The sequence below is a fragment of the Engystomops pustulosus genome, chromosome 3 (assembly GCF_040894005.1).
Source record: "Engystomops pustulosus chromosome 3, aEngPut4.maternal, whole genome shotgun sequence".
Classification (NCBI taxonomy): Eukaryota; Metazoa; Chordata; class Amphibia; order Anura; family Leptodactylidae; genus Engystomops; species Engystomops pustulosus.
In genome coordinates this window covers 189088594-189115926 of record NC_092413.1, presented here as the reverse complement: position 1 = coordinate 189115926, position 27333 = coordinate 189088594, and the positions used below count along the sequence as shown (strand labels likewise).

At 45.5% G+C, this 27333-nt stretch overlaps 1 protein-coding gene across 1 annotated transcript in view; it reads right to left on the bottom strand.

Moving 5' to 3' along the window:
- Positions 1 to 12091: 12091 nt before the first annotated feature.
- Positions 12092 to 27333, bottom strand: part of LOC140122492 (saxiphilin-like) — a 54869-nt gene continuing 39627 nt past the window's right edge. Inside the window, exon 21 of the mRNA XM_072143420.1 lies at positions 12092 to 12247. Coding sequence (XP_071999521.1) covers positions 12213 to 12247 — 35 coding nt within the window. The 3' untranslated portion in view covers positions 12092 to 12212. The remainder of the gene's footprint in view (positions 12248 to 27333) is intronic.

Sequence of the window (27333 nt, the reverse complement as noted above, 5' to 3'; positions counted from 1 at the left end):
AAGCGTTATCACAAAGAACAAGTGCAGCTTATCCTGGAGATCACTCAGTTGTGTTGTTTGGGGATTAAACGTTTTTTTCCTTAGTAACTGTATTATATGTAGGAACAATGCAATATTATGACATATTGGGGCAGATTTACTAACCAGTCCCTGTGCAATCCCTGAGGTGCATTCCCCGGTGAGAATGCACAGCTGCCGCGATTCACTACCGATATCCTGCATCTGTCGCTTCCCCACTCAGGTCCGCTGGAGTTCACCTTCTTCTTCCCATGCATGTCCTTGGCTTGCAACACAATTTAAATGTTAAATCCTGATCATCTGAAAGCCAGTCCCCGATTTCTGTTGCATGAAAGCCGGCACCGATGCGCCAAAATCCGATTGCATGCGACACAATCCCCGTTGCGATCCCTGAAAAGTCGGGAAACCCGACAAAAATGCGACCGCTGGACACTTAGTAAATAAGCCCCATTGTGTTACTAAGCTGTTCTCATGTCTATGTTCAGACCATGTTGATACCGGCTTTAAAAATAAATGTAATAAATGTTCCTGCTCCTCAGGATGCCCCATCTGTCCCTGGATGCCCTAGGCACAGACAGTCAATAAAAAATAGCAAACACAGCTCTGGGTGTCAGACATCTCTGATTAACACTCAATGATATCTCATCCTAAAATATTGTGTGGTATATGGAAATTAAGTTGTACGAAATTTGCTGCATCACACTGCATACAGGGCTGCCAACAATGGGGCACATTTACTTACCCGGTCCTGTCGCGATCCCCGAGGTGCTCTGTCCGACGAGGATGAAGTCCGGCGCGATTCACTAAGATTGTGCGCCCGATATGTGTCGCTTCCACGTTGAGGTCCACTGGAGTTCACCTTTGTCTTCCTGGTGTATGTGAGTGCATGTCTTGCGCCACTATTTGAATTTTAAATCCTGCACTTAGTCCGAATCACTCGGGTTGTCCGATGGCCACACCCCCCCGTGTCGCATGAAAGTCGGCGCCAAAATCTGATAGCGTGCGCCAAAACCCATGTTAAATGCAGGGCAAAACGGAAATTGTCAGGAAACCCGATGGAAATCCGGTGAACGGACCCTTAGTAAATGTGCCTCAATGTCTTTATGATGCTACACTACATGAAATATACCTTTTGTAATTGTCAGCCTCAAGTTGACAATGATACTTGGTATAATTTGACCTAAACAAGTCTCAAGAAGAGACTCCATGATATCAACAGTCTAATATCCAGTCTGCTTTATATAGTTTTCCCTACCTTTGCCTCCAGAAGATACTCAATGATATCCTCAGTCTTGTCTCCGCTGCTTCTGGTCACCACAGCATGGTTTGGGACCTTTCCAAAGTTACAGTTTTTATATTTGCTTAGTGGACGTCTAATGTTGTCTGGACAAAGCAACTCGTAATTGTCTGGACTTTGCCCTGAAGAACAATACACAGAATATTTACAAAAAGAAGGTTTATAACTTTAAACAATTTGTAACTTAAAATTTGATGGATATGGACAGGTTATTCTAGAGTACTTTTATTGTTCTGTTAGATTGCAGATGATGGATATATTTAATACAGACAGTCCCTGACTTAAGAACAGCCAACTTACAGACGACCTCTAGTTACAGACAGACCTCTCTGACCTCTGATGAAGATCTCTGGATACTAGTAATATGCTGACCTGTGGCCTCAGGCTGCAATGGTCAACATAAGAGTTATCAAAGGCTTCAATAAAGCTTTAGGGGCATTTGAGCAGCAGCGTATGATAGCCCCAGCGCTACATATCCGCAGCGGCATACATCAAGAGATGAACATGGAAACTCTTCATAATGGTGAAGCAGTTTTTTGAGAGAAAATAATCAATTTTCCTTCTAGCCGGAGCTCCAGAGTTCTTCTAATTCTTATCCTATAGTGTTAGATATCCATTCAATGAAAACCAGCATTAGCAATGTCAGATCCTTCTTATGAAGCTATGCCTCAGTTCAGACCAGCACCACCGCGTTTATTCCCCTTTCGTCTCTTAACTGATTCTTGTCAGACGATATTGCTACGAGGAACATACAGGCAGATGGTGTAGTGTGTTTCAACGGGTTAAGAATTTATTAAAAAACATACTCACAAACATAAGTAAAATTGCGCATCAAATTTAATAGCGGGACGCTAGCTCAACCAAGCTGCTCGACCCAGGGTTTTGCCTCCAGGGCTTCTTCCAGAGGGTTGCTAGCGTCCAAACGTTCGTCCCTTCTTTTATACACATGTTTAATCAACTTAACACAATAGCTTCAATACAATAAAATTCATGTTAAAAAACAACACTATGGGGGTCATTTACTAAGGGCCCGATTCGCGTTTTCCCTAAGTGTTACCCGAATATTTCCAATTTGCGCCGATTGTACCTGAATTGCCCCGGGATTTTGGTGCACGCGATCGGATTGTGGCGCATCGGTGCTGGCATGCATGCGACGGAAATCGGGGGGCGTGGGCGAACGAAAACCCGACGGATTCGGAAAAACCGCAGCATTTAAGACAAAAAATGTGTTGCGAAAATTACACTTACCTTCACCAGGTATAGGCCGGTGAATTTCAGGGCATTCCAGCGCGCCTCCGGGGAACTTCAGCGCAGCAGCGCCACCTGGTGGACGGCGGAGGAACTACCTTAGTGAATCCCGGCCGGACCCGAATCCACCGCAGAGAACGCGCCGCTGTATCGCGAACGGACCGGGTAAATAAATCTGCCCCTATGTTGCACAAAATATTCCCTATTCCCCCAATACATCTAGATTTAAGAAATATTAGTTTGACTCTCTCTATTATATATTTTACATTTTCTTCTCTATTTCACATATTTTCTTTTTCTTACGTGTACCATGAATGGTTAACGCGGCATTCCTTCTGCATTACCATCTCAATTATCCATCCATAGTATACTTTAATAATGAATGTGTTCTTTATCATACTCCTCCGACACCAAGGAAGGTGCTGGTTCATTTCAATTGTCCATTGACTAAAACATCTAGCATTTTTACTATCCAACTAGTGGTCACTCGAGGAACAGCATAACTGTGATACATTGGGGCAGATTTACTTACCCGGTCCATTCGCGATCCAGCGGGGCGTTTTCTGCGGTGGATTTGGGTCCGGTCGGGATTCACTAAGGCAGTTCCTCCGACGTCCACCAGGTGTCGCTGCTGCGCTGAAGAACATCGGAATGCACTGAAGTTCACCGTCCTCCGCTGGGTGAAGGTAAGCGTGTGTCGAGCAACACTTTTTTTAAAAAAATGCGGCGGTTTTTCCGAATCCGTCGGGTTTTTGTTTGGCCACGCCCCCCATTTCCGTTGCGTGCATGCCGGCGCCGAAGTGCCACAATCCGATCGCGTGCGCCAAAAACCCGAGGCAATTCAGGGAAAATCTGTGCAAATCGGAAATATTCGGGTAACACGTCGGGAAAACACGAATCGGGTCCTTAGTAAATGACCCCCATTGTTTCCGCTTCTCATTATCGCATTATACAAGGTTTCCGTTTTGTCACATCTCTAGAGCTTATATAGTCTACTGTATATCTATCATTTTTATAATATTTATTCTTTCCATAATGTTTAATAAAAGTGATATTATGTGTTTACTTTCAGTGTTCTTGTGTTATTTTTTTATTCTACGTCAAAAAGGTATACCCTTATATTTATACCTAATGTAGTCCCTAGAATTATCCTAGTGCCCATATTTAATATATCTTTTCACTCCAATAGTGCAGTGTATTACCACTTATTATCCCTTCCACAATCTTAATCTATATCTATTTTTATCTATATCTCTCAAGAAACTGCTTTATCATTGAGACTTTGTGGACCGGTCTTGTTCCTTGAGTAGCTCTGTAGGGGAGAATTGTGCTCCGCAACAACAATTGTTTTTCTTTATAATGGTGTAAACATCAGTCCATATCTTTTATAGCTTTATTATTATGAAAAATATTGGGATTTATTTTCCCATTTATTTTATTTTATATCAGAAGAGCCCCCTCCCCATTTTAGAAAATTCAAGAATTCTATTACTATCAAATTAAGGATAATTTAGAGCGGTAAGTCAGAACTGCTGTGCTCCTGTGCCAAAATCAGTCCAAGACCCTCCATCTTTAACTTACCATCTATAATAACCTTCTCCTCGTATATTACGTATCCTCATATTGAGAAGAGATAGCTCATAGACCCCCTGAGGTTCTTAACACTGGGTTCACACCACTTGACCCTCTCAAATTTTGACCTCGGTTTCTCTAACATGAGGTAGTACAGTATATGGTGTCAGAATGTTGCACCATTTCATGAACATTTTTTCATCCTTGAGGTTTTGAATTTATCTGTGCCCCGTTTATTGAATGCAAAGGAAAGGTAAGTAACCATTTTCTTAAATATGGTTCTGTGGGACATGTGATGGTAAGATGACAGCAAAAGTTTCCCAATGGGCACTTCCTAAAGCTTTCATCTTTAGATTTTTTAACTCATTGGGGCACATTTACTAAGAGTCCAAATGCTGCACTTTTGTCAGGTTTCACAATCATTTCCTTTTTGAGCCAAATTGCGCAGGGTTTTGGTGCACAAAATCGGATTGTAGCACATCAGCGCCGGCTTGCATGCGACAGAAATCAGGGGGCATGGCCGTCGGACAACCCGACGGATTCGGACAAACCTCGTAATTTAAAAAAGGAATTGTGTCGCAAGACAAGCACTTACAAGCACCGGGAAGAAGCAGGTGAACTCCAGCGGAACTCGGGCGCACGATCCTAGCGAATCGCGGCAGCTCCGAATCCTCGTCGGACAACGCACCACGGTATCGCAACAGGACCGGGTAAGTAAATCTGCCCCAATATCTTTTCTGGATATCTCTCTTATGGGCCACCATGACAATAAGTCAGTTAAAACATCTTTATTCAGAAAAAAAACATCAGGTAATACCATTTTAAAGGCGACTAATAATCCCCCAAACACACTCTAAAAGCCATACCAATGGGGGAATTTATTAGACTGAGATGAGCCTGTTTTGACTTAGAGGAATTTCATTCTCAGGCTAACACATTGGGGCAGATTTACTTACCCGGTCCAGTCGCGATCCAGTGGCGCGTTCTCTGACACTGGTTCAGGTTCTGCCGGGATTCACTAAGGTAGTGCGCCCGATGTCCACTAGGTGTTGCTGCTGCGCTGAAGTTCACCTTCTCTGTCTCGGTGTATGTGAGTGCTATTCTTGCAACATAAAATTTTTCAGAATCCGACGGGTTTTTGGATGGCCACGCACCCCCGATTTCTGTTGCGTGAAAGCTGGAGCTGATGCGCCACAATCCGGGGTCAATTCGGCGCAAATCATAAAGATTCGGGAAACCCGGTGGAAAACCGCGATTCAGACTCTTAGTAAATGTGCCCCATTGAGAGATAGACTTTTGTCACGGGATTACCTTGTTTGGGATAGAAAGTGCTTTGCTATAGAAAGGGCTTATAACATAGCCAAGTGCATCCTTGTTAGATGCGACATCTAAAAATCGTGACACATTCAGGAAAACCAGACCCACTTTCTCTACCAATTTCAGTCCCGATTATGACTCCATTGTACATATTTTAAAAAATAATTAACAGATACTCCATCAGGATGACAAGTTGAATTATATAATGGAGGGCTGCAATTTCGTCTCTAAAAAGGGCAAAACTTTGAGCTCTGTATTGTCACTAAGTTTCTTTGAGGACTGCTCCCATAATAATGACACTTGGTTGGACACCAAAGGTTTGCACCGATGTGGTACATCGAGATGTAATGTCTGCAGTTATGTTAAAGGATCCCTTACTTTTTCACCTTCAGATAACTCTAGGACAGTGATGGCGAACCTTTTAGGGACAGAGTGCCGAAACTGCAACCCCAAAGCCCCCTCATTTATCGTGAGGTGCCAACCAAAAATAAAGCAATAACTTATTGCTCCCTGTTCTTCAATAACTTTCAATCATACTGGCCTCCTGAGAACACCAACACAGTAGAAAAAAAAAAAGATGGAAAATTTGCGTCATTGTAGCTTTATTCCAGTGTCCCTCTGTACGCAGAGAATCATGGGGCCAGCAGGAGGTCCTCCAAAGATAATGTGGCCCTGTCTACACAGTCCCCTCTTCCTACAGTCCCACGTACGCATCACTTTAAAATATCACTGAAAGCAGCATCTTTTAAGTTGTTTGGAACTGCAGGAAAATTCTTTGAGTCCTGGCTGGTGTGCTGGTGCAATGGCCCAGGTGCTCACAGAAAGAGCTTGGAGTGCCGCCTCTGGCACCCGTGCCATAGGTTCGCCATCACTGATCTAGGACATATTTGATAAAATATTTTATCAATTGTGATACGACATTTGTGGTTTATGTTGTAGAACTTATTCTCTGCAGAGTTTCTTATTTGGGATGCACTACAAGGAAATTAAAAACCAGAATTGCTGAACACCTAAGGGATTCTACAAAGAATCAAGAACAAAATATGTCATAGCTTACAGTCTATGAGGGGTGACACAAGAGCTTACAGTCTATGAGGATGAGGGGTGACACAAGAGCTTACAGTCTATGAGGATGAGGGGTGACACAAGAGCTTACAGTCTATGAGGATGAGGGGTGACACAAGAGCTTACAGTCTATGAGGATGAGGGAGTGACACAAGAGCTTACAGTCTATGAGGATGAGGGGGTGACACAAGAGCTTACAGGCTATGTGGATGAGGGGGGACACAAGAGCTTACAGTCTATGAGGATGAGGAGGTGACACAAGAGCTTACAGTCTATGAGGATGAGGGAGTGACACAAGAGCTTACAGTCTATGAGGATGAGGGGGTGACACAAGAGCTTACAGTCTATGAGGATGAGGGGGTGACACAAGAGCTTACAGTCTATGAGGATGAGGGGGTGACACAAGAGCTTACAGTCTATGAGGATGAGGGGGTGACACATGAGCTTACAGTCTATGAGGATGAGGGGGTGACACAAGAGCTTACAGTCTATGAGGATGAGGGGGTGACACAAGAGCTTACAGTCTATGAGGATGAAGGATTGACACAAGAGCTTACAGTCTATGAGGATGAGGAGGTGACACAAGAGCTTACAGTCTATGAGGATGAGGGGGTGACACAAGAGCTTACAGTATAAGAGGATGAGGGGGTGACACAAGAGCTTACAGTCTATGAGGATGAGGGGGTGACACAAGAGCTTACAGTCTATGAGGATGAGGGGGGTGACACAAGAGCTTACAGTCTATGAGGATGAGGGAGTGACACAAGAGCTTACAGTCTATGAGGATGAGGGGGTGACACAAGAGCTTACAGTATAAGAGGATGAGGGGGTGACACAAGAGCTTACAGTCTGTGAGGATGAGGGGGTGACACAAGAGCTTACAGTCTATGAGGATGAGGGGGTGACACAAGAGCTTACAGTCTATGAGGATGAGGGAGTGACACAAGAGCTTACAGTCTATGAGGATGAGGGGGTGACACAAGAGCTTACAGTATAAGAGGATGAGGGGGTGACACAAGAGCTTACAGTCTATGAGGATGAGGGGGTGACACAAGAGCTTACAGGCTATGAGGATGAGGGAGTGACACAAGAGCTTACAGTCTATGAGGATGAGGGGGTGACACAAGAGCTTACAGTATAAGAGGATGAGGGGTTGACACAAGAGCTTACAGTCTATGAGGATGAGGGGGTGACACAAGAGCTTACAGTCTATGAGGATGAGGGGGGTGACACAAGAGCTTACAGTCTATGAGGATGAGGGGGTGACACAAGAGCTTACAGGCTATGAGGATGAGGGGGTGACGCAAGAGCTTACAGTATATGAGGATGAGGGGGGTTACACAAGAGCTTACAGTCTATGAGGATGAGGGGTGACACAAGAGCTTACAGTCTATGAGGATGAGGGGGTGACACAAGAGCTTACAGTATAAGAGCATGAGGGGGTGACACAAGAGCTTACAGTCTATGAGGATGAGGGGGTGACACAAGAGCTTACAGTCTATGAGGATGAGGGGGGTGACACAAGAGCTTACAGTCTATGAGGATGAGGGGGTGACACAAGAGCTTACAGGCTATGAGGATGAGGGGGTGACGCAAGAGCTTACAGGCTATGAGGATGAGGGGGTGACACAAGAGCTTACAGTATATGAGGATGAGGGGGGTTACACAAGAGCTTACAGTCTATGAGGATGAGGGGGGCACAAGAGCTTACAGTATATGAGGATGAGGGGGGTGACACAAGAGTGTACAGGCTATGAGGATGAGGGGGTGACACAAGAGCTTACAGTATATGAGGATGAGGGGGGTGACACAAGAGCTTACAGTCTATGAGGATGAGGGGGTGACACAAGAGCTTACAGTCTATGAGGATGAGAGGTGACACAAGTGCTTACAGTCTATGAGGATGAGGGGGTGACACAAGAGCTTACAGTATATGAGCATGAGAGGGGACACAAAAGATTGCAGTCTATGAGGATGAGGAGGTGACACAAGAGCTTACAGTCTATGAGGATGAGGACGTGACACAAGAGCTTACAGTCTATGAGGATGAGGGGGTATATATATATACAGCTCCACCAGCAATCACTGTATACAGCCCCCAGAAACCACTATATACAGCCCCCCAGAAACCACTTTATACAGCTCCCCCAGCAATCACTGTATACAGCTCCCCCAGAAATCACTGTATACAGCTCCCCCAGCAATCACTATATACAGCTCCCCCAGCAATCACTAGATACAGCTCCCCCAGCAATAACTGTATACAGCTCCCCCAGCAATCACTATATACAGCTCCACCAGCAATCACTAGATACAGCTCCCCCAGCAATCACTAGATACAGCTCCCTCAGCAATCAATATATACAGCTCCACCAGCCATCACTGTATACAGCCCCCAGCAACCACTATATACAGCCCCCAGAAACCACTTTATACAGCTCCCCCAGCAATCACTGTATACAGCTCCCCCAGCAATCACTGTATACAGCTCCCCCAGCAATCACTATATACAGCTCCCCCAGCAATCGCTAGATACAGCTCCCCCAGCAATCACTATATACAGCTCCCCCAGCAATCACTATATACAGCTCCCCCAGCAATCACTATATACAGCTCCCCCAGCAATCAATATATACAGCTCCCCCAGCAATCACTAGATACAGCTCCCCCAGCAATCACTAGAAACAGCTCCCCCAGCAATCACTGTATACAGCTCCCCCAGCAATCACTATATATACAGCTCCTCCAGCAATCACTATATACAGCTCCACCAGCAATCACTAGATACAGCTCCCCCAGCATTTCCCGGCCCGGTCATCCTGGACTCAAGTACACAGTGGGCGAATAGGGCGGTCATGCAACCGCTCAAATCGCCCACATTTGGTGGGGGCCCCTTTAAGAGCAGAAGCGGTGGGAGCCCCGGGGCTCACGCCCCGCGCGCACCCTCCCCTATAATCCGGCCCTGGGCTTGCCTAAAGGGATGGGTTTTAAGAGCACGTTTGAAGCTTTGGAGGGTGTGTATTAGTCTGAGAGTCCGGGGGAAGGGCATTCCAGAGAATTGGTGCAGCTCGGGAGAAGTCCTGGAGACGTGCATGAGAGGTTCGAATTAAGGTAGAGATTAATCTAATATCACTGGCATATCGAAGGGCACGGGAAGGGCGATAGACTGAGATGAGAGAAGAGGGATAGGTGGGTGCTGCATTATTCAGAGCTTTGTGGATGAGGGTTATTATTTTAACGTGAATTATTTTAACGTGGAATTGCCATAATCATTTTAACCTGGAGAATATTCTTTATTCTGCACAATGAACCATGCTAAATTAATAATGTAAAAGGCAGATAATGGTATTGTGGTTTTCTTCCTTCCCCTCAATGGGGGTCATTTATCTTAGTTTCTTCTCATTGTTTTCTATTAGTCTTCTTTTTGGCTTGTATTGTTGTTTTATTTTTTTACATTATTTTTCTTAATGTTTCTTTTACAGTGTTGATTCTCTGTTCCTGCCTTTCCTTTGGGGCAATTTGCACTTTCTTTGCGCCTCTTATTTCTTCCTTGAAAAAAACTTGCCGATTATAAGTTTTGTGCCTTTTTGGAGATGTGTGCTACCTCCATTCCATCATTTGTTTTGGCTTATCTATCTCTAATGTGGCCAGAGCCTGGTGACTCTGCCTACTTGTGATGGCCCCACCTATGAAAAATTTGACCTTACTACAGTATAGGACCACTTTTATATTTTTTTCCAAGGCCAATTTAAAATCCCCTTCAGCCCCTGTATATACACTCACCAGCCACTTTATTAGGTACACCTGTCCAACTGCTCATTAATACTTAATTTCTAATCAGCCAATCACATGGCGGCAACTCAGTGCATTAGGCATGTAGACATGGTCAAGACAATCTCCTGCAGTTCAAACCGAGCATTAGTATGGGGAAGAAAGGTGATTTGAGTGCTTTTGAACGTGGCATGGTTGTTGGTGCCAGAAGGGCTGGTCTGAGTATTTCAGAAACTGCTGATCTACTGGGATTTTCACGCACAACCATCTCTAGGGTTTACAGAGAATGGTCCGAAAAAGAAAAAACATCCAGTGAGCGGCAGTTCTGTGGGCGGAAATGCCTTGTTGATGCCAGAGGTCAGAGGAGAATGGGCAGACTGGTTCGAGCTGATAGAAAGGCAACAGTGACTCAAATCGCCACCCATTACAACCAAGGTAGGCAGAAGAGCATCTCTGAACGCACAGTATGTCGAACTTTGAGGCAGATGGGCTACAGCAGCAGAAGACCACACCGGGTGCCACTCCTTTCAGCTAAGAACAGGAAACTGAGGCTACAATTTGCACAAGCTCATCGAAATTGGACAGTAGAAGATTGGAAAAACATTGCCTGGTCTGATGAGTCTCGATTTTTGCTGTGACATTCGGATGGTAGGGTCAGAATTTGGCGTCAACAACATGAAAGCATGAATCCATCCTGCCTTGTATCAACGGTTCAGGCTGGTGGTGGTGGTGTCATGGTGTGGGGAATATTTTCTTGGCACTTTTTGTCTCCCTTGGTACCAATTGAGCATTGTTGCAACGCCACAGCCTACCTGAGTATTGTTGCTGACCATGTCCATCCCTTTATGACCACAATGTACCCAACATCTGATGGCTACTTTCAGCAGGATAATGCGCCATGTCATAAAGCTGGAATCATCTCAGACTGGTTTCTTGAACATGACAATGAGTTCACTGTACTCAAATGGCCTCCACAGTCACCAGATCTCAATCCAATAGAGCATCTTTGGGATGTGGTGGGACGGGAGATTCGCATCATGGATGTGCAGCCGACAAATCTGCGGCAACTGTGTGATGCCATCATGTCAATATGGACCAAAATCTCTGAGGAATGCTTCCAGCACCTTGTTGAATCTATGCCACGAAGAATTGAGGCAGTTCTGAAGGCAAAAGGGGGTCCAACCCGTTACTAGCATGGTGTACCTAATAAAGTGGCTGGTGAGTGTATGTCTTATGTTGTCTTGGTAGATATTTGTTCATAGTCTAACAGTGCTCATACATATTAAGTAACATTTATCTGGCCTGTTATAAGTATGCATTGTTTACACAATCTTCTCACTCTAGAGTGAATAGGAGAACAAGTGATGCTTCTCTATGTGGAGAGTCTAGTGGGAGAGGCTAGTGTCTCTGCAGCTCTGTTAAGAATAAGGTTAACAGAGGGAATCCCCTGTTCCCTATCCGTCTCTCTCTGCATCTCAAACTCTATCACAACTCTTTAGGCATCTGCAGCTCACTCCTCCAGCCGCTGCTCGGAAGACACTATCAACATAGCAGGCAAGCTGTTAACTGTTAGTGCTCTCTCAGAACAGACTTTATCAGCACCAGACCATTTACACACTTCTACCTTGCTAACGGAAGCCTTTTTAACATTGGATGGTGTTTTGGTTTGAGAAAGACAAGATTATGGTCCCAATTACCCAATGGGGAGATATCAATGGTGTTTACGCTTCTTTAACATTTACAAAGAACACTTTTTGCAGTAGATCACATTATTAAGGTTCTTATGTATTAAAATAATAAGCATTTTCAGGAAATTAAATCTATTTATTGGAACACCGAAGTAAGCCACTGATGTAAAACACTGTTTGTAAGGCAGAGGAATGGACTTGTAAGACAGAACAATGTAGTTTGTTCCGAAGTCTTCTCAGTAGTAATGAAAGTCACAAACAGGGTCCATTGCTGTAGATACAATACAAAGAGAAAAATTAGCATATCACATAAGATCACCTCATTCATATTTGTTGCTTTAGTTGGTATATGGCTAGCTACCTCCTCTCATCTACCGTACTTTTGTAGAACTGCTTGTTTGGACATGCCGCTACATCCTGGAGATTTCACAGGCTCAGAATCACAGTAACAGTCACAGTATCTGCACTAACAGGTGAAGTAGTCAAACATGTCCGCAACAACTATAGGACCTTGTTCCCCCTCCCCCCCCCCTCAGGGTCGGGCCCCACATACCCCTTCCCCATACATTCTGGGTTCTGATGGTACCAATGGTCTCTGTGGCAGTTTTAGCTTCTTGCTTTGATCCTGTCACATTTACCCTAACTGGATACAAGTAAAAAGTACAAGTTGTCCCACAAAAAAAAGGTCTCATAATAGCTGATTTAGGGGAAAAAATGGTTTTCTGCAAAAAAAGGCAATTTTTCTTCCCAAATTAGTTTTTACTATAGTAAAATTTATCTCATGTCATAAGAAATATCGTTTGTGTATTGTTATACAATTTCTGTATCAGTTCCTCACAGTTTGAAGTGGGACTCCCTAAAACCTGACCTCATTTTAGAAACTACATTCTTAAATTAATTTCTGAAGGGGTGGTAAGAGCATTTTGATCCCCTCATAGGCATTGCGGAAATTATACCAGAGATGCGCAGTTGAGTATGAAAAGTAAAATGAGCTTTTCCTTATTTTTTATTTTAGTACCCTAGGACACCCGACTTACAGACGACCCCCTAGTTAAAGACGGACTCCTCTGCCCCCTGTGACCTCTGGTGAAGCTCTCTGGATGTTACTATAGTCCCAGGCTGCAATGATCAGCTGTAAGGTGTCTGTAATGAAGCTTTATTCATAATCATTGGTCAAAATAAAGCAAAAAATGTAGAAACTCCAATTTTCACTGGGGCAAAAAGATTTTTGTCTGGATCTACAATTATAAAGTATACAGTTTCGACTTACATAAATCTTCAACTTATGAACAAACCTATGGAAGCTATCTTGTACGTAACCCGGGGACTGTCTGTATATTGTGCCCTGATTGTATCAACATAGACACACATTCCATATTGTACAACAGGGCTCACCCCATTAACAGTTTTTGGCGTGTGTGTCTATGTTGACACAATCTTGGCACAACACATTGGAGGTCATTTACTAAGGGCCCGATTCGCGTTTTCCCGACGTGTTACCCGAATATTACCGATTTGCGCCGATTGTACCTGAATTGCCCTGGGATTTTGGCGCACGCGATCGGATTGTGGCGCATCGGCGCTGGCATGCACGCGACGGAAATCGGGGGGCGTGGCTGAACGAAAACCCGACGGATTCGGAAAAAACGCCGCATTTAAGAAAAAAATTGTGTTGCGAAAATTACACTTACCTTCACCAGGTATAGGCCGGTGAATTTCAGGGCATTCCAGCGCACCTCCGGGGAACTTCAGCGCAGCAGCGGTGGACGGCGGAGGAACTACCTTAGTGAATCCCGGCCGGACCCGAATCCACCGCAGAGAACACGCAGCTGGATCGCGAACGGACCGGGTAAGTAAATCTGCCCCATTGGGCACTGAAATAATGTACAATTTTCACTTTGCACCATAGGTACTATTTTTTATTCCATCTCGGAGCCTATGCACTTGACCACAAGTATAGTATAAATGACCAATCTGTGCCCAAAATGTGCATAGTGGTCTTTCACTCTTGATCCCAGTATAATTTAAAGAGAACTTGTCACCTCTAAAAATGTCACTAGGAGCTACTTACAAAAGTAAACCGCACCTAGTGCTAAAACAGATGCAGCAGTGTTAGAATGTTAGCGTCATCAGAAACGCTAGCACACACTTATGCGATGTACAAGAGAAATGATGGACCACGCTGGAAGTGGTCTGGCGTATTCATGAGGGGGAGGGATTAGGGGTGGTGACTTCCCCACGACGTGCGGAAGTTCCCGCTGGACTATGGAAAGGTCAGGTGAAGAGGCAGCACCTCGGACCGCCCCCCCCCCCTCATGAATAAGTCGGACCGCTTCCAGCGCAGTCACGCGTTTCTAGTATACATCGCATGTGTTTACATCGGCAGTGTCTGCATCTGTTTTAGCACTAGGAGCTGCATACTTGAGTGAGCAGCTCATTAAAGGGCATTTCATTAAAGGGCCACATTTAATCCTAAAAACTGTACAGAATTGAATGACAACTGACGTTACATACAGGCAAAATGTGGGCATGACATATATTGTAGAAAAATAGCCATGGTACTTAATATAAAATGTGTTACATATAGAAAATAGCAGGGATGTGCATGAAAAACTGGCCTCAAGAAATAGATATCAAATATTCATTTATAAATTCCTTACTTTATTATGATTTATGACGCGCGGCCGGCACAAGCAGGAGGCGGAGGATTGTGCCGGTCTCGCGAGAACTGGGTGGGCGCATGCGCAGTGCGCTCCTCCATGGCCGCGATCACGCGCACTACATGCGACTTCACACAGAAGAATCACACAGGTGAGTCCTCTCATGCCACTTACTTTTAGGGTATAAACAACGCTCAGCACCCCACACAAATCATACCCCTGAGGAAGCCTGTGGAGGCGGAACGCGTGGGGCACAACCTTCCATCCCCCAACAACAACACGGTGATATCATTTTTATACTGTTTTGGACTTCATGTGTTAGACTGCCTATGGCATAGGATGCACATTCATCACTTTTCAGGCACTTGCCACTTTATTTGTCGGATCAATCTGCATTGTTTACATAATTAGTCCTGACAGATCAGGATTTCTAGATCTACACCAGAGTTAGACCATACCGGACCCATTGGGGGTTGTTAGCATATTGCACGAATTGTATGCATTTATGCACTGTATTATGGCATTTGTGGCCAGATGTTTTTAACCCCTAGGCGCACCAGGACGTTATAGTACGTCCCGGTGGCTAGATACTTAGCGCACCAGGACGCACTATAACGTCCTGCTTCTGGCACCGGCTCACGAACGGAGCCGGTACCAGAAGCAGCGGCTGTCAGCTGTCTAGTACAGCTGACAGCCTGCGCTAACACCCGCGATCGGAGCCGACTCCGATCGCGGGTGTTAACCCCTTACACGCCGCGGTCAAGCATGACCGCGGCGTGTAAGGGTCTTCCCCCTATGGATCGGATCCCCCGTGCCGCTTACCGGGGGATCCGATCCTCTCCTGGGCAGCTCCGAGGACTGGCATGTGCCCCGGAGCTGCCCGGTTTCCATGGCAGCCAGAACCCTTCCGGGTCTGGCTGTAAACTGTCTGAGCATGCGCAAGCTTGCTCAGACAGTTTACACTGCTCTACAATAAAATAGTATTGTAGAGCAGTGTATTGAACTTAAACCAGTGATCAGAGTATCACTGGTTTAAGTTCAAGTATGTAGAAGTAAAATTATGCAAAAACACTTAACACTACACATTATAATAAATAAAAAATAAATACATAAAAATATAAGCCCCTAAAATGTCACTTTCCCATAAAAACACTTAATAAAGTATAAAAAACATAAAAACACAAAAAACCCCCGCATGTTTGGTATTGCCGCGTCCGTAACAATCTGCATAATAAAACAGAATCATTACTGGACCCGCACGGTAAACGCCGGAGGAAAAAAACGCAAAAAACGTTCCGAAAAAATGATAATTTTTAATTAATACCCTATAAAAAATGCTCTAAAAAGTGATTTAAAAAATTTTATGCACTCTAAAATAAGCCCACTAAAAAGAACAACTGTTCTCGCAAAAAATAAGCCCCTAACAAGATTTATCTGCCAAAAAATAAAAAAGTTATGCATATGAAAAGATGGTGATGCTAAAATGAATACGATTTTCTCCAAATTAGTTTTTATTCAGTACAATTGAATAAAATACACAAAACCCCCACATATTTGGTATCCCTGCGTCCGTAACAATCTGCATAATAAAACAAAATCGTTATTAGACCCGCAGAGTGAACCCCGTAAAAAACAACCTCAAAAAACTCTCTCTGAAAAAAAGATGATTTTTTATTAATGCCCTTTAAAAATGCTCTAAAAAGTGATTTAAAAAAGTTACGCAATCTAAAATAAGACCACTAAAAAGAACAATCCTTCTCGCAAAAAATAAGCCCTTAAACAGATTTGTGAGGTGAAAAATAAAAAAGTTATGCATATGAAAGACGGTGATGCTAAAATTAACAACAATTTTGCCAAATTACTTTTTATTCAGTAAAAATGGAAAAAAATAAAAAATATATATAAATGAAGTATTTTTGTAATCGTGGCGACCCATAGAATAAAAATAATATACTATTTTTATGGTATGGTTAACGGCCAAAAAAAAAACACATAAAAATGTTCCTAAAAATTGACGATTTTCATTTCCTCGACCAACAAAGCTTTAATTAAATCTCACCAATTAGCTATAGATGCCCCAAAATTATGTACCAGAAAAGTGCATCTCATGTGGCAAAAGAAATAAGCCCCTATAGGTCCTCAATAAAAAAAGAAAAAAATTATAGCCTGTACAATGTGACATAGCAAATTGGATCTGGATGACGCCTCCTTCCCTCCTATGCCCAGCCGTGCACCCATACAGCAGGTTACCACCACATATAGGGTATCGGTGTACTCGGGAGAAATTGGGTATCAAACTTTGTGGAGCCTTTTTTCATTTAATCCATTGTATATGTTTAATTTTCCACCCAAAATGAGTGTATTGTGAAAAAATATTACAATTTTCAGACTGCACCTCCGTTTTGTTTTAACCCCTATAAAACACCTAAAGGGTTAACAAACTTCTTAAAAGTGGTTTTTCATACGTTGAGGGGTGTAGTTTCCACAATGGGGTAATTTATGAGTCTAGCTATTATTTAGGCCTCTCAGTGTCAATTAGAAGTTGAGCAGGTCCATCTAAATACGGGTTTTGGTGATTTTACAAAAAATGTGAAAAATGATACCTAAATTCTGAGCCTCAGAACATTCTAGTAAAATATGTGGAATCTTAAAAAAACCATGCCAACATAAAGCAGACATTTGGGAAATGTAAGTTATGAATTTATTTGGGTGCTATGACTATCTGCATCAAAAGTAGAGAATTTAGAACGTTGAAAATATAGAATTTTTCCAATTTTTTGCCAAATTTTGTTTTTTTTCATAACTAAACGCAAAAGATTTCATCCAAATTTTTAAACTAATTTGAAGTACAATGTGTCACGAGAAAACAATCTCAAAATCCCCTGGATATCTCATAGCATTCCCACGCTATAACCACTTATAGTGACACAGGGCAGATTTGAAAAATGGGTCCGCGTCCTTTAGGCCAAAAGATGCTGTGTCCCGTAGGGGTTAAATGTTTTAATGTTAGTGCTATGGCATCATAATAAAGTAAGGAATTTATAAATGAATATTTGATATCTATTTCTTGAGGCCAGTTTTTCATGCACATCCCCGCTATTTTCTATATGTAATACTTCGTCTACAGGGATGTGAGGCTAGTTAGTCCATACATCAGCAATTATAATATAAAATGTGGGGTCAAAATTAGAGATGAGCGAACACTAAAATGCTCGGGTACTCGTTATTCGAGACGAACTTTTCCCGATGCTCGAGTGCTCGTCTCGAATAACGAACCCCATTGAAGTCAATGGGAGACTCGAGCATTTTTCAAGGGGACCAAGGCTCTGCACAGGGAAGCTTGGCCAAACACCTGGGAACCTCAGAAAAGGATGGAAACACCACGGAAATGGACAGGAAACAGCAGGGGCAGCATGCATGGATGCCTCTGAGGCTGCATAATCGCACCATTATGCCAAAATTATGGGCAACAGCATGGCCATGACAGAGTGACAGAATGAAGCTAGATAGCATCTAAAACATCCAATAATTGACCCTGACACTATAGGGGACGGCATGCAGAGGCAGCGGCAGCAGGCTAGAGAGTGTCATGGCGACATACCCTAAATGGACTCAGGCTTCAAACCAATGGGTGGCAGAGAGGAACCAAAGGAGGTGAGCAAGAAGCGCTCAAATAATATCGGTACATGATAAAAGTTTGCCAGTATATTTTGTGGATTACACAGCAGGGTGGCGACAAAGTTAACATGGAAGCCATGAAAACAACCCAAAATTCTGCCTGACACAGCTCGTTTGATAAGGGGACGATGTATGGAGGCAGTGAACTAGTAGTAGATTAAAGGTGCTGCAGTTAAAACTATGTTAGTTGGATCTTGGCATGGAGCTGGCGCTCCGCTGCCAGGCGAGCTTTCGCCAATCCAAGCCCCTGTCTATAGGCTACTCCCCAAACAGCACTTCTAAGAACCTTTTGTATAAGATCAAGTGTAGTAGCGTTCTTATAAGTTTAGGATATGGCGGGTGAGGGGAATGTAAACAGATGCGCAAGAAGCGCTGAAATAATATCCCTAAATGGTAAAAGTTTGCAAGTATATTTTGGGGATTACACAGCAGGGTGGCGACAAAGTTAACAACTTTGATGTGGAATGCCCTGTAATAGCTCTTGGGCGGTGTGCCTTTTATCGCCTAGGCTCAGCAGTTTCAGCACCGCCTGCTGTCGCTTAGCGACGGCACTGCTGCTGTGCCTAGAGCTACCGACTGATGGCGCCATGCCCACGGATGGTAATTCGGAGGAGGAGGAGGTGGAGGAGGGGTGGGAGGAGGTATAGTAGGCCTTTGAGACCTGGACCGAGGTAGGCCCCGCAATTCTCTGCGTCGGCAGTATATGACCAGCCCCAGGGTCAGACTCGGTCCCAGCCTGCACCAAGTTAAGTGTAGTAGCGTTCTCATAAGTTTGGGATATGGCGGGTGAGGGGAATGTAAACAGATGCGCAAGAAGCGCATGATGCGCATGGAGCTGGCGTTCCGCTGCCAGGCGAGCTTTCGCCAATCCAAGCCCCTGTCTCTAGGCTACTCCCCAAACAGCACTTCTAAGAACCTTTTGTATAAGATCAAGTGTAGTAGCGTTCTTATAAGTTTAGGATATGCCGGGTGAGGGGAATGTAAACAGATGCGCAAGAAGCGCTGAAATAATATCCCTAAATGGTAAAAGTTTGCCAGTATATTTTGTGGATAACACAGCAGGGTGGCGACAAAGTTAACAACTTTGATGTGGAATCCATGAAAACAACCCAAATTTCTGCCTGACACACCTCGTTTGATAAAGCGACGATGTATGGAGGCAGCTATATGGACGACTTTTGGAGGTAGCAATGGAGACAACGTGTGGAGGCTGCTATGGAGACAATTTAATTTGGATAGTGCCTGTATGTGGCAGTCCCAAACATTTTTCAAACCAGAGGAGCAGGTAGGTGGCCCTCCAGTAAAATGGGATAGATTGAGTGCCTGTATGTGGCAGTCCCAAAAATGTTTCAAACCAGAGGAGCAGGTAGGTGGCCCTCCAGTAAAATGGAATAGATTGAGTGCCTGTATGTGGCAGTCCCAAAAATTGTTCAAACCAGAGAAGCAGGTAGGTGGCCCTGCAGTAAAATGGAATAGATTGAGTGCCTGTATGTGGCAGTCCCAAAAATTGTTCAAACCAGAGGAGCAGGTAGGTGGCCCTGCAGTAAAATGGAATAGATTGAGTGCCTGTATGTGGCAGTCCCAAAAATGTTTCAAACCAGAGGAGCAGGTAGGTGGCCCTCCAGTAAAATGGGATAGATTGAGTGCCTGTATGTGGCAGTCCCAAAAATGTTTCAAACCAGAGGAGCAGGTAGGTGGCCCTCCAGTAAAATGGAATAGATTGAGTGCCTGTATGTGGCAGTCCCAAAAATTGTTCAAACCAGAGGAGCAGGTAGGTGGCCCTGCAGTAAAATGGAATAGATTGAGTGCCTGTATGTGGCAGTCCCAAAAATTGTTCAAACCAGAGGAGCAGGTAGGTGGCCCTGCAGTAAAATGGAATAGATTGAGTGCCTGTATGTGGCAGTCCCAAAAATGTTTCAAACCAGAGGAGCAGGTAGGTGGCCCTGCAGTAAAATGGAATAGATTGAGTGCCTGTATGTGGCAGTCCCAAAAATTGTTCAAACCAGAGGAGCAGGTAGGTGGCCCTGCAGTAAAATGGAATAGATTGAGTGCCTGTATGTGGCAGTCCCAAAAATGTTTCAAACCAGAGGAGCAGGTAGGTGGCCCTCCAGTAAAATGGAATAGATTGAGTGCCTGTATGTGGCAGTCCCAAAAATTGTTCAAACCAGAGGAGCAGGTAGGTGGCCCTGCAGTAAAATGGAATAGATTGAGTGCCTGTATGTGGCAGTCCCAAAAATTGTTCAAACCAGAGGAGCAGGTAGGTGGCCCTGCAGTAAAATGGAATAGATTGAGTGCCTGTATGTGGCAGTCCCAAAAATTGTTCAAACCAGAGGAGCAGGTAGGTGGCCCTGCAGTAAAATGGAATAGATTGAGTGCCTGTATGTGGCAGTCCCAAAAATGTTTCAAACCAGAGGAGCAGGTAGGTGGCCCTGCAGTAAAATGGAATAGATTGAGTGCCTGTATGTGGCAGTCCCAAAAATTGTTCAAACCAGAGGAGCAGGTAGGTGGCCCTGCAGTAAAATGGAATAGATTGAGTGCCTGTATGTGGCAGTCCCAAAAATGTTTCAAACCAGAGGAGCAGGTAGGTGGCCCTCCAGTAAAATGGAATAGATTGAGTGCCTGTATGTGGCAGTCCCAAAAATTGTTCAAACCAGAGGAACAGGTAGGTGGCCCTGCAGTAAAATGGAATAGATTGAGTGCCTGTATGTGGCAGTCCCAAAAATGTTTCAAACCAGAGGAGCAGGTAGGTGGCCCTGCAGTAAAATGGAATAGATTGAGTGCCTGTATGTGGCACTCACAAAAATTGTTTCAAACAGAGGACCGGGTAGGTGGCCCTCCAGAAAAATTAAATGCATGAAGTACTATAGCAAGAGCCAGTGGGCCCTGTCAAAAAATAGCCAGTTTCCTCTGCTTTACTGTACAAAGAGGAGGAGAAGGAGGAAAATGAGGAGGAGGAGGAGGAGTGGATCAATTATTCAGGTTGAGCTTCCTTCACCTGGTGGAGATTGGAAATTCTGAGAAATCCAGCCTTTATTCATTTTAATAAGCGTCAGCCTGTCAGCGCTGTCAGTCGACAGGCGTGTACGCTTATCGGTGATGATGCCACCAGCTGCACTGAAAACCCGCTCGGACAACACGCTAGCGGCAGGGCAGGCAAGAACCTCCAAGGCGTAGAGCGCCAGTTCGTGCCACATGTCCAGCTTTGAAACCCAGTAGTTGTAGGGAGCTGTGTGATCATTTAGGACGATGGTATGGTCAGCTACGTACTCCCTCACCATCTTTCTGTAAAGATCAGCCCTACTCTGCCGAGACTGGGGACAGGTGACAGTGTCTTGCTGGGGTGACATAAAGCTGGCAAAAGCCTTGTAAAGCGTACCCTTGCCAGTGCTGGACAAGCTGCCTGCTCGCCTACTCTCCCTCGCTACTTGTCCCGCAGAACTACGCACTCTGCCGCTAGCGCTGTCAGAAGGGAAATACTGTTTCAGCTTGTGCACCAGGGCCTGCTGGTATTCATGCATTCTCACACTCCTTTCCTCTCCAGGGATGAGAGTGGGAAGATTTTGCTTGTACCGTGGGTCCAGGAGAGTGAACACCCAGTAATCGGTGCTGGAATAAATTCTTTGAACGCGAGGGTCACGGGATAGGCAGCCTAGCATGAAATCTGCCATATGCGCCAGAGTACCAACGCGTAAGAATTCACTCCCCTCACTGGCCTGACTGTCCATTTCCTCCTCCTCCAACTCCTCCAACTCCTCTTCTTCTGCCCATACACGCTGAACAGTGAAGGACTCAACAATGGTCCCCTCTTGTGTCTCGCCAACATTCTCCTCCTCTTCCTCCTCATCCTCCTCCACCTCCACCTCCTCCGATATGCGCTGAGAAACAGACCTCAGGGTGCTTTGGCTATCAACAAGGGAATATTCTTCCCCCGTCTCTTGTGACGAGCGCAAAGCTTCCGACTTCATGCTGACCAGAGAGTTTTTCAACAGGCCAAGCAGCGGGATGGTGAGGCTGATGATGGCGGCATCGCCACTGACCATCTGTGTTGACTCCTCAAAGTTACTCAGCACCTGACAGATATCAGACATCCACGTCCACTCCTCATTGTAGACTTGAGGAAGCTGACTGACCTGACTACCAGTTCTGGTGGAAGTTGACATCTGGCAGTCTACAATCGCTCTGCGCTGCTGGTAAACTCTGGATAACATGGTCAGTGTTGAATTCCACCTCGTGGGCACGTCGCACAACAGTCGGTGAGCGGGCAGTTGGAGGCGGCGCTGCGCTGCCCTGAGAGTGGCAGCATCTGGGCTGGACTTCCTGAAATGCGCACAGATGCGGCGCACCTTCGTGAGCAAATCAGACAGATTGGGGTATGTCTTGAGGAAACGCTGCACTATCAGATTTAACACATGGGCCAGGCATGGCACATGTGTCAGTCTGCCGAGTTGCAGAGCCGCCACCAGGTTACGGCCGTTGTCACACACAACCATTCCCGGCTTGAGGTTCAGCGGTGCCAGCCACAGATCAGTCTGCGCCGTGATGCCCTGTAATAGCTCTTGGGCGGTGTGCCTTTTGTCGCCTAGGCTCAGCAGTTTGAGCACCGCCTGCTGTCGCTTAGCGACGGCACTGCTGCTGTGCCTAGAGCTACCGACTGATGGCGCCGTGCCCACGGATGGTAGTTCGGAGGAGGAGGTGGAGGAGGGGTGGGAGGAGGAGGAGGCATAGTAGGCCTGAAACACCTGGACCGAGGTAGGCCCCGCAATCCTCGGCGTCGGCAGTATATGAGCAGCCCCAGGGTCAGACTCGGTCCCAGCCTCCACCAAGTTAACCCAATGTGCCGTCAGCGATATATAGTGGCCCTGCCCGGCAGCACTCGTCCACGTGTCCGTGGTCAGGTGGACCTTGTCAGAAACGGCGTTGGTCAGGGCACGGATGATGTTGTCTGACACGTGCTGGTGCAGGGCTGGGACGGCACATCGGGAAAAGTAGTGGCGGCTGGGGACCGAATACCGAGGGGCGGCCGCCGCCATGAGGTTGCGAAAGGCCTCGGTCTCTACTAGCCTATAGGGCAGCATCTCCAGGCTAAGCAATCTGGAGATGTGCACATTAAGGGCTTGGGCGTGCGGGTGGGTTGCACTATATTTGCGTTTCCGCTCCAGCGTCTGGGGTATGGAGAGCTGAACGCTGGTGGATGCTGTGGAGGATCGTGGAGGCGACGATGGGGTTTTTGTGCCAGGGTCCTGGGCAGGGGGCTGACTAGCAGCTGACACAGGGGAAGGAGCAGTGGTGTGCACGGCCGGAGGTGAACGGGCTTGTTGCCACTGAGTGGGGTGCTTAGCATTCATATGCCTGCGCATACTGGTGGTAGTTAAGCTAGTAGTGGTGGAACCCCTGCTGAGCCTGGTTTGGCAAATGTTGCACACCACAGTCCGTCGGTCATCCGGTGTTTCCTTAAAGAACCTCCACACTTCTGAAGATCTAGCCCTCGCCGCAAGAGCCCTCACCACGGGAGCTTCACTAGTTGACAGTGGCGCTGATGCACCAGCTCTGGCCCTGCCTCTCCGTCTGGCCCCACCACTGCCTCTTCCAACCTGTTCAGGTCGAGGACTCTCCTCCGTCTCAGAAGCACTGTGTTCACCCGGCCTCTCAACCCAGCTTGGGTCTGTCACCTCATCATCCTCCGATCCCTCAGTCTGCTCCCCCCTCGGACTTCCTGCCCTGACAACAACTTCCCCACTGTCTGACAACCGTGTCTCCTCATCGTCGGACACCTCTTTACACACTTCCACTACGTCAAGAAGGTCATCATCACCCACAGACTGTGACTGGTGGAAAACCTGGGCATCGGAAAATTGCTCAGCAGCAACCGGACAAGTGGTTTGTGACTGTGGGAAGGGTCCAGAAAACAGTTCCTCAGAGTATGCCGGTTCAAATGCCAAATTTTCCTGGGAGGGGGCAGACTGGGGGGGAGGAGGCTGAGGTGCAGGAGCTGGAGGAGTGGCGATTTCGGTGACATGGGTGGACTGCGTGGAAGACTGACTGGTGGTGGACAAATTGCTCGAAGCATTGTCAGCAATCCACGACATCACCTGTTCGCACTGTTCTGGCCTCAACAGTGCTCTACCACGAGTCCCAGTAACTTCAGACATGAACCTAGGGAGTGTAGCTCTGCGGCGTTCCCCTGCTCCCTCATCAGCAGGTGGTGTCTCACCCCGCCCAGGACCACGGCCTCTGACCCCTGCAGTAGTTGGACGCCCACGTCCCCGCCCTCGTCCTCTACCCCTAGCCCTCGGGTTAAACATTTTTAAAATGAGAGTTATAACTTTATTTTTTTTTTTTTACTTTTTTTTGTTTTTTTTTGTGTTTTTTTTTGAGTTTTTAAAACCAAACAATGCTATCCTATTGCTATGGCTATTTTCTAGCCAAGTATCAAAGCACACTACTATGCCAGATGAGATGACACTGAGTTATTGGCTAATAGAAATCCAACCCCTACTGAATTTTGCCACTTCGGCCTTTGCTATGGATATGTGCGCCACTAAGCGCAGAACACAGCGGTCGCAAGTCTCACTACAAATTGCTCAGAATTGGCAAGTACATGCACTGCAGAAACTACAGCCACCAGCAGATCAACCAGAAATCAAATATATAGAACGCTACTGTAGGCTTCAAGAAGCTGTTTGTATTCTCCTATGGCTATTTTCTAGCCAAGTATCAAAGGAAGCACAGTACTATGCCAGATGAGATGACACTGAGTTATTGCCTAATAGAAATCCAACCCCTACTGAATTTTGCCACTTTGGCCTTTGCTATGGATATGTGCGCCACTAAGCGCAGAACACAGCGGTCGCAAGTCTCACTACAAATTGCTCAGAATTGGCAAGTACATGCACTGCAGAAACTACAGCCACCAGCAGATCAACCAGAAATCAAATATATAGAACGCTACTGTAGGCTTCAAGAAGCTGTTTGTATTCTCCTATGGCTATTTTCTAGCCAAGTATCAAAGGAAGCACAGTACTATGCCAGATGAGATGACACTGAGTTATTGGCTAATAGAAATCCAACCCCTACTGAATTTTGCCACTTCGGCCTTTGCTATGGATATGTGCGCCACTAAGCGCAGAACACAGCGGTCGCAAGTCTCACTACAAATTGCTCAGAATTGGCAAGTACATGCACTGCAGAAACTACAGCCACCAGCAGATCAACCAGAAATCAAATATATAGAACGCTACTGTAGGCTTCAAGAAGCTGTTTGTATTCTCCTATGGCTATTTTCTAGCCAAGTATCAAAGGAAGCACAGTACTATGCCAGATGAGATGACACTGAGTTATTGCCTAATAGAAATCCAACCCCTACTGAATTTTGCCACTTCGGCCTTTGCTATGGATATGTGCGCCACTAAGCGCAGAACACAGCGGTCGCAAGTCTCACTACAAATTGCTCAGAATTGGCAAGTACATGCACTGCAGAAACTACAGCCACCAGCAGATCAACCAGAAATCAAATATATAGAACGCTACTGTAGGCTTCAAGAAGCTGTTTGTATTCTCCTATGGCTATTTTCTAGCCAAGTATCAAAGGAAGCACAGTACTATGCCAGATGAGATGACACTGAGTTATTGCCTAATAGAAATCCAACCCCTACTGAATTTTGCCACTTCGGCCTTTGCTATGGATATGTGCGCCACTAAGCGCAGAACACAGCGGTCGCAAGTCTCACTACAAATTGCTCAGAATTGGCAAGTACATGCACTGCAGAAACTACAGCCACCAGCAGATCAACCAGAAATCAAATATATAGAACGCTACTGTAGGCTTCAAGAAGCTGTTTGTATTCTCCTATGGCTATTTTCTAGCCAAGTATCAAAGGAAGCACAGTACTATGCCAGATGAGATGACACTGAGTTATTGGCTAATAGAAATCCAACCCCTACTGAATTTTGCCACTTCGGCCTTTGCTATGGATATGTGCGCCACTAAGCGCAGAACACAGCGGTCGCAAGTCTCACTACAAATTGCTCAGAATTGGCAAGTACATGCACTGCAGAAACTACAGCCACCAGCAGATCAACCAGAAATCAAATATATAGAACGCTACTGTAGGCTTCAAGAAGCTGTTTGTATTCTCCTATGGCTATTTTCTAGCCAAGTATCAAAGGAAGCACAGTACTATGCCAGATGAGATGACACTGAGTTATTGCCTAATAGAAATCCAACCCCTACTGAATTTTGCCACTTCGGCCTTTGCTATGGATATGTGCGCCACTAAGCGCAGAACACAGCGGTCGCAAGTCTCACTACAAATTGCTCAGAATTGGCAAGTACATGCACTGCAGAAACTACAGCCACCAGCAGATCAACCAGAAATCAAATATATAGAACGCTACTGTAGGCTTCAAGAAGCTGTTTGTATTCTCCTATGGCTATTTTCTAGCCAAGTATCAAAGGAAGCACAGTACTATGCCAGATGAGATGACACTGAGTTATTGCCTAATAGAAATCCAACCCCTACTGAATTTTGCCACTTCGGCCTTTGCTATGGATATGTGCGCCACTAAGCGCAGAACACAGCGGTCGCAAGTCTCACTACAAATTGCTCAGAATTGGCAAGTACATGCACTGCAGAAACTACAGCCACCAGCAGATCAACCAGAAATCAAATATATAGAACGCTACTGTAGGCTTCAAGAAGCTGTTTGTATTCTCCTATGGCTATTTTCTAGCCAAGTATCAAAGGAAGCACAGTACTATGCCAGATGAGATGACACTGAGTTATTGCCTAATAGAAATCCAACCCCTACTGAATTTTCCCACTTCGGTCTTTGCTATGGATATGTGTGCCACTAAGAGCTAAACACAACGGTAGCAAGTCCCCCTGCTAATTCCTCACAAAATGGTAAAAGATGCAAATTAAAATAAAAAAAGTAGAACGTTATTGTAGCCCTAAGAAGGGCTGTTGGGTTCTTTGAGAATCACTCCTGCCTAACAGTAAGCTAATAGAACACCCTAACG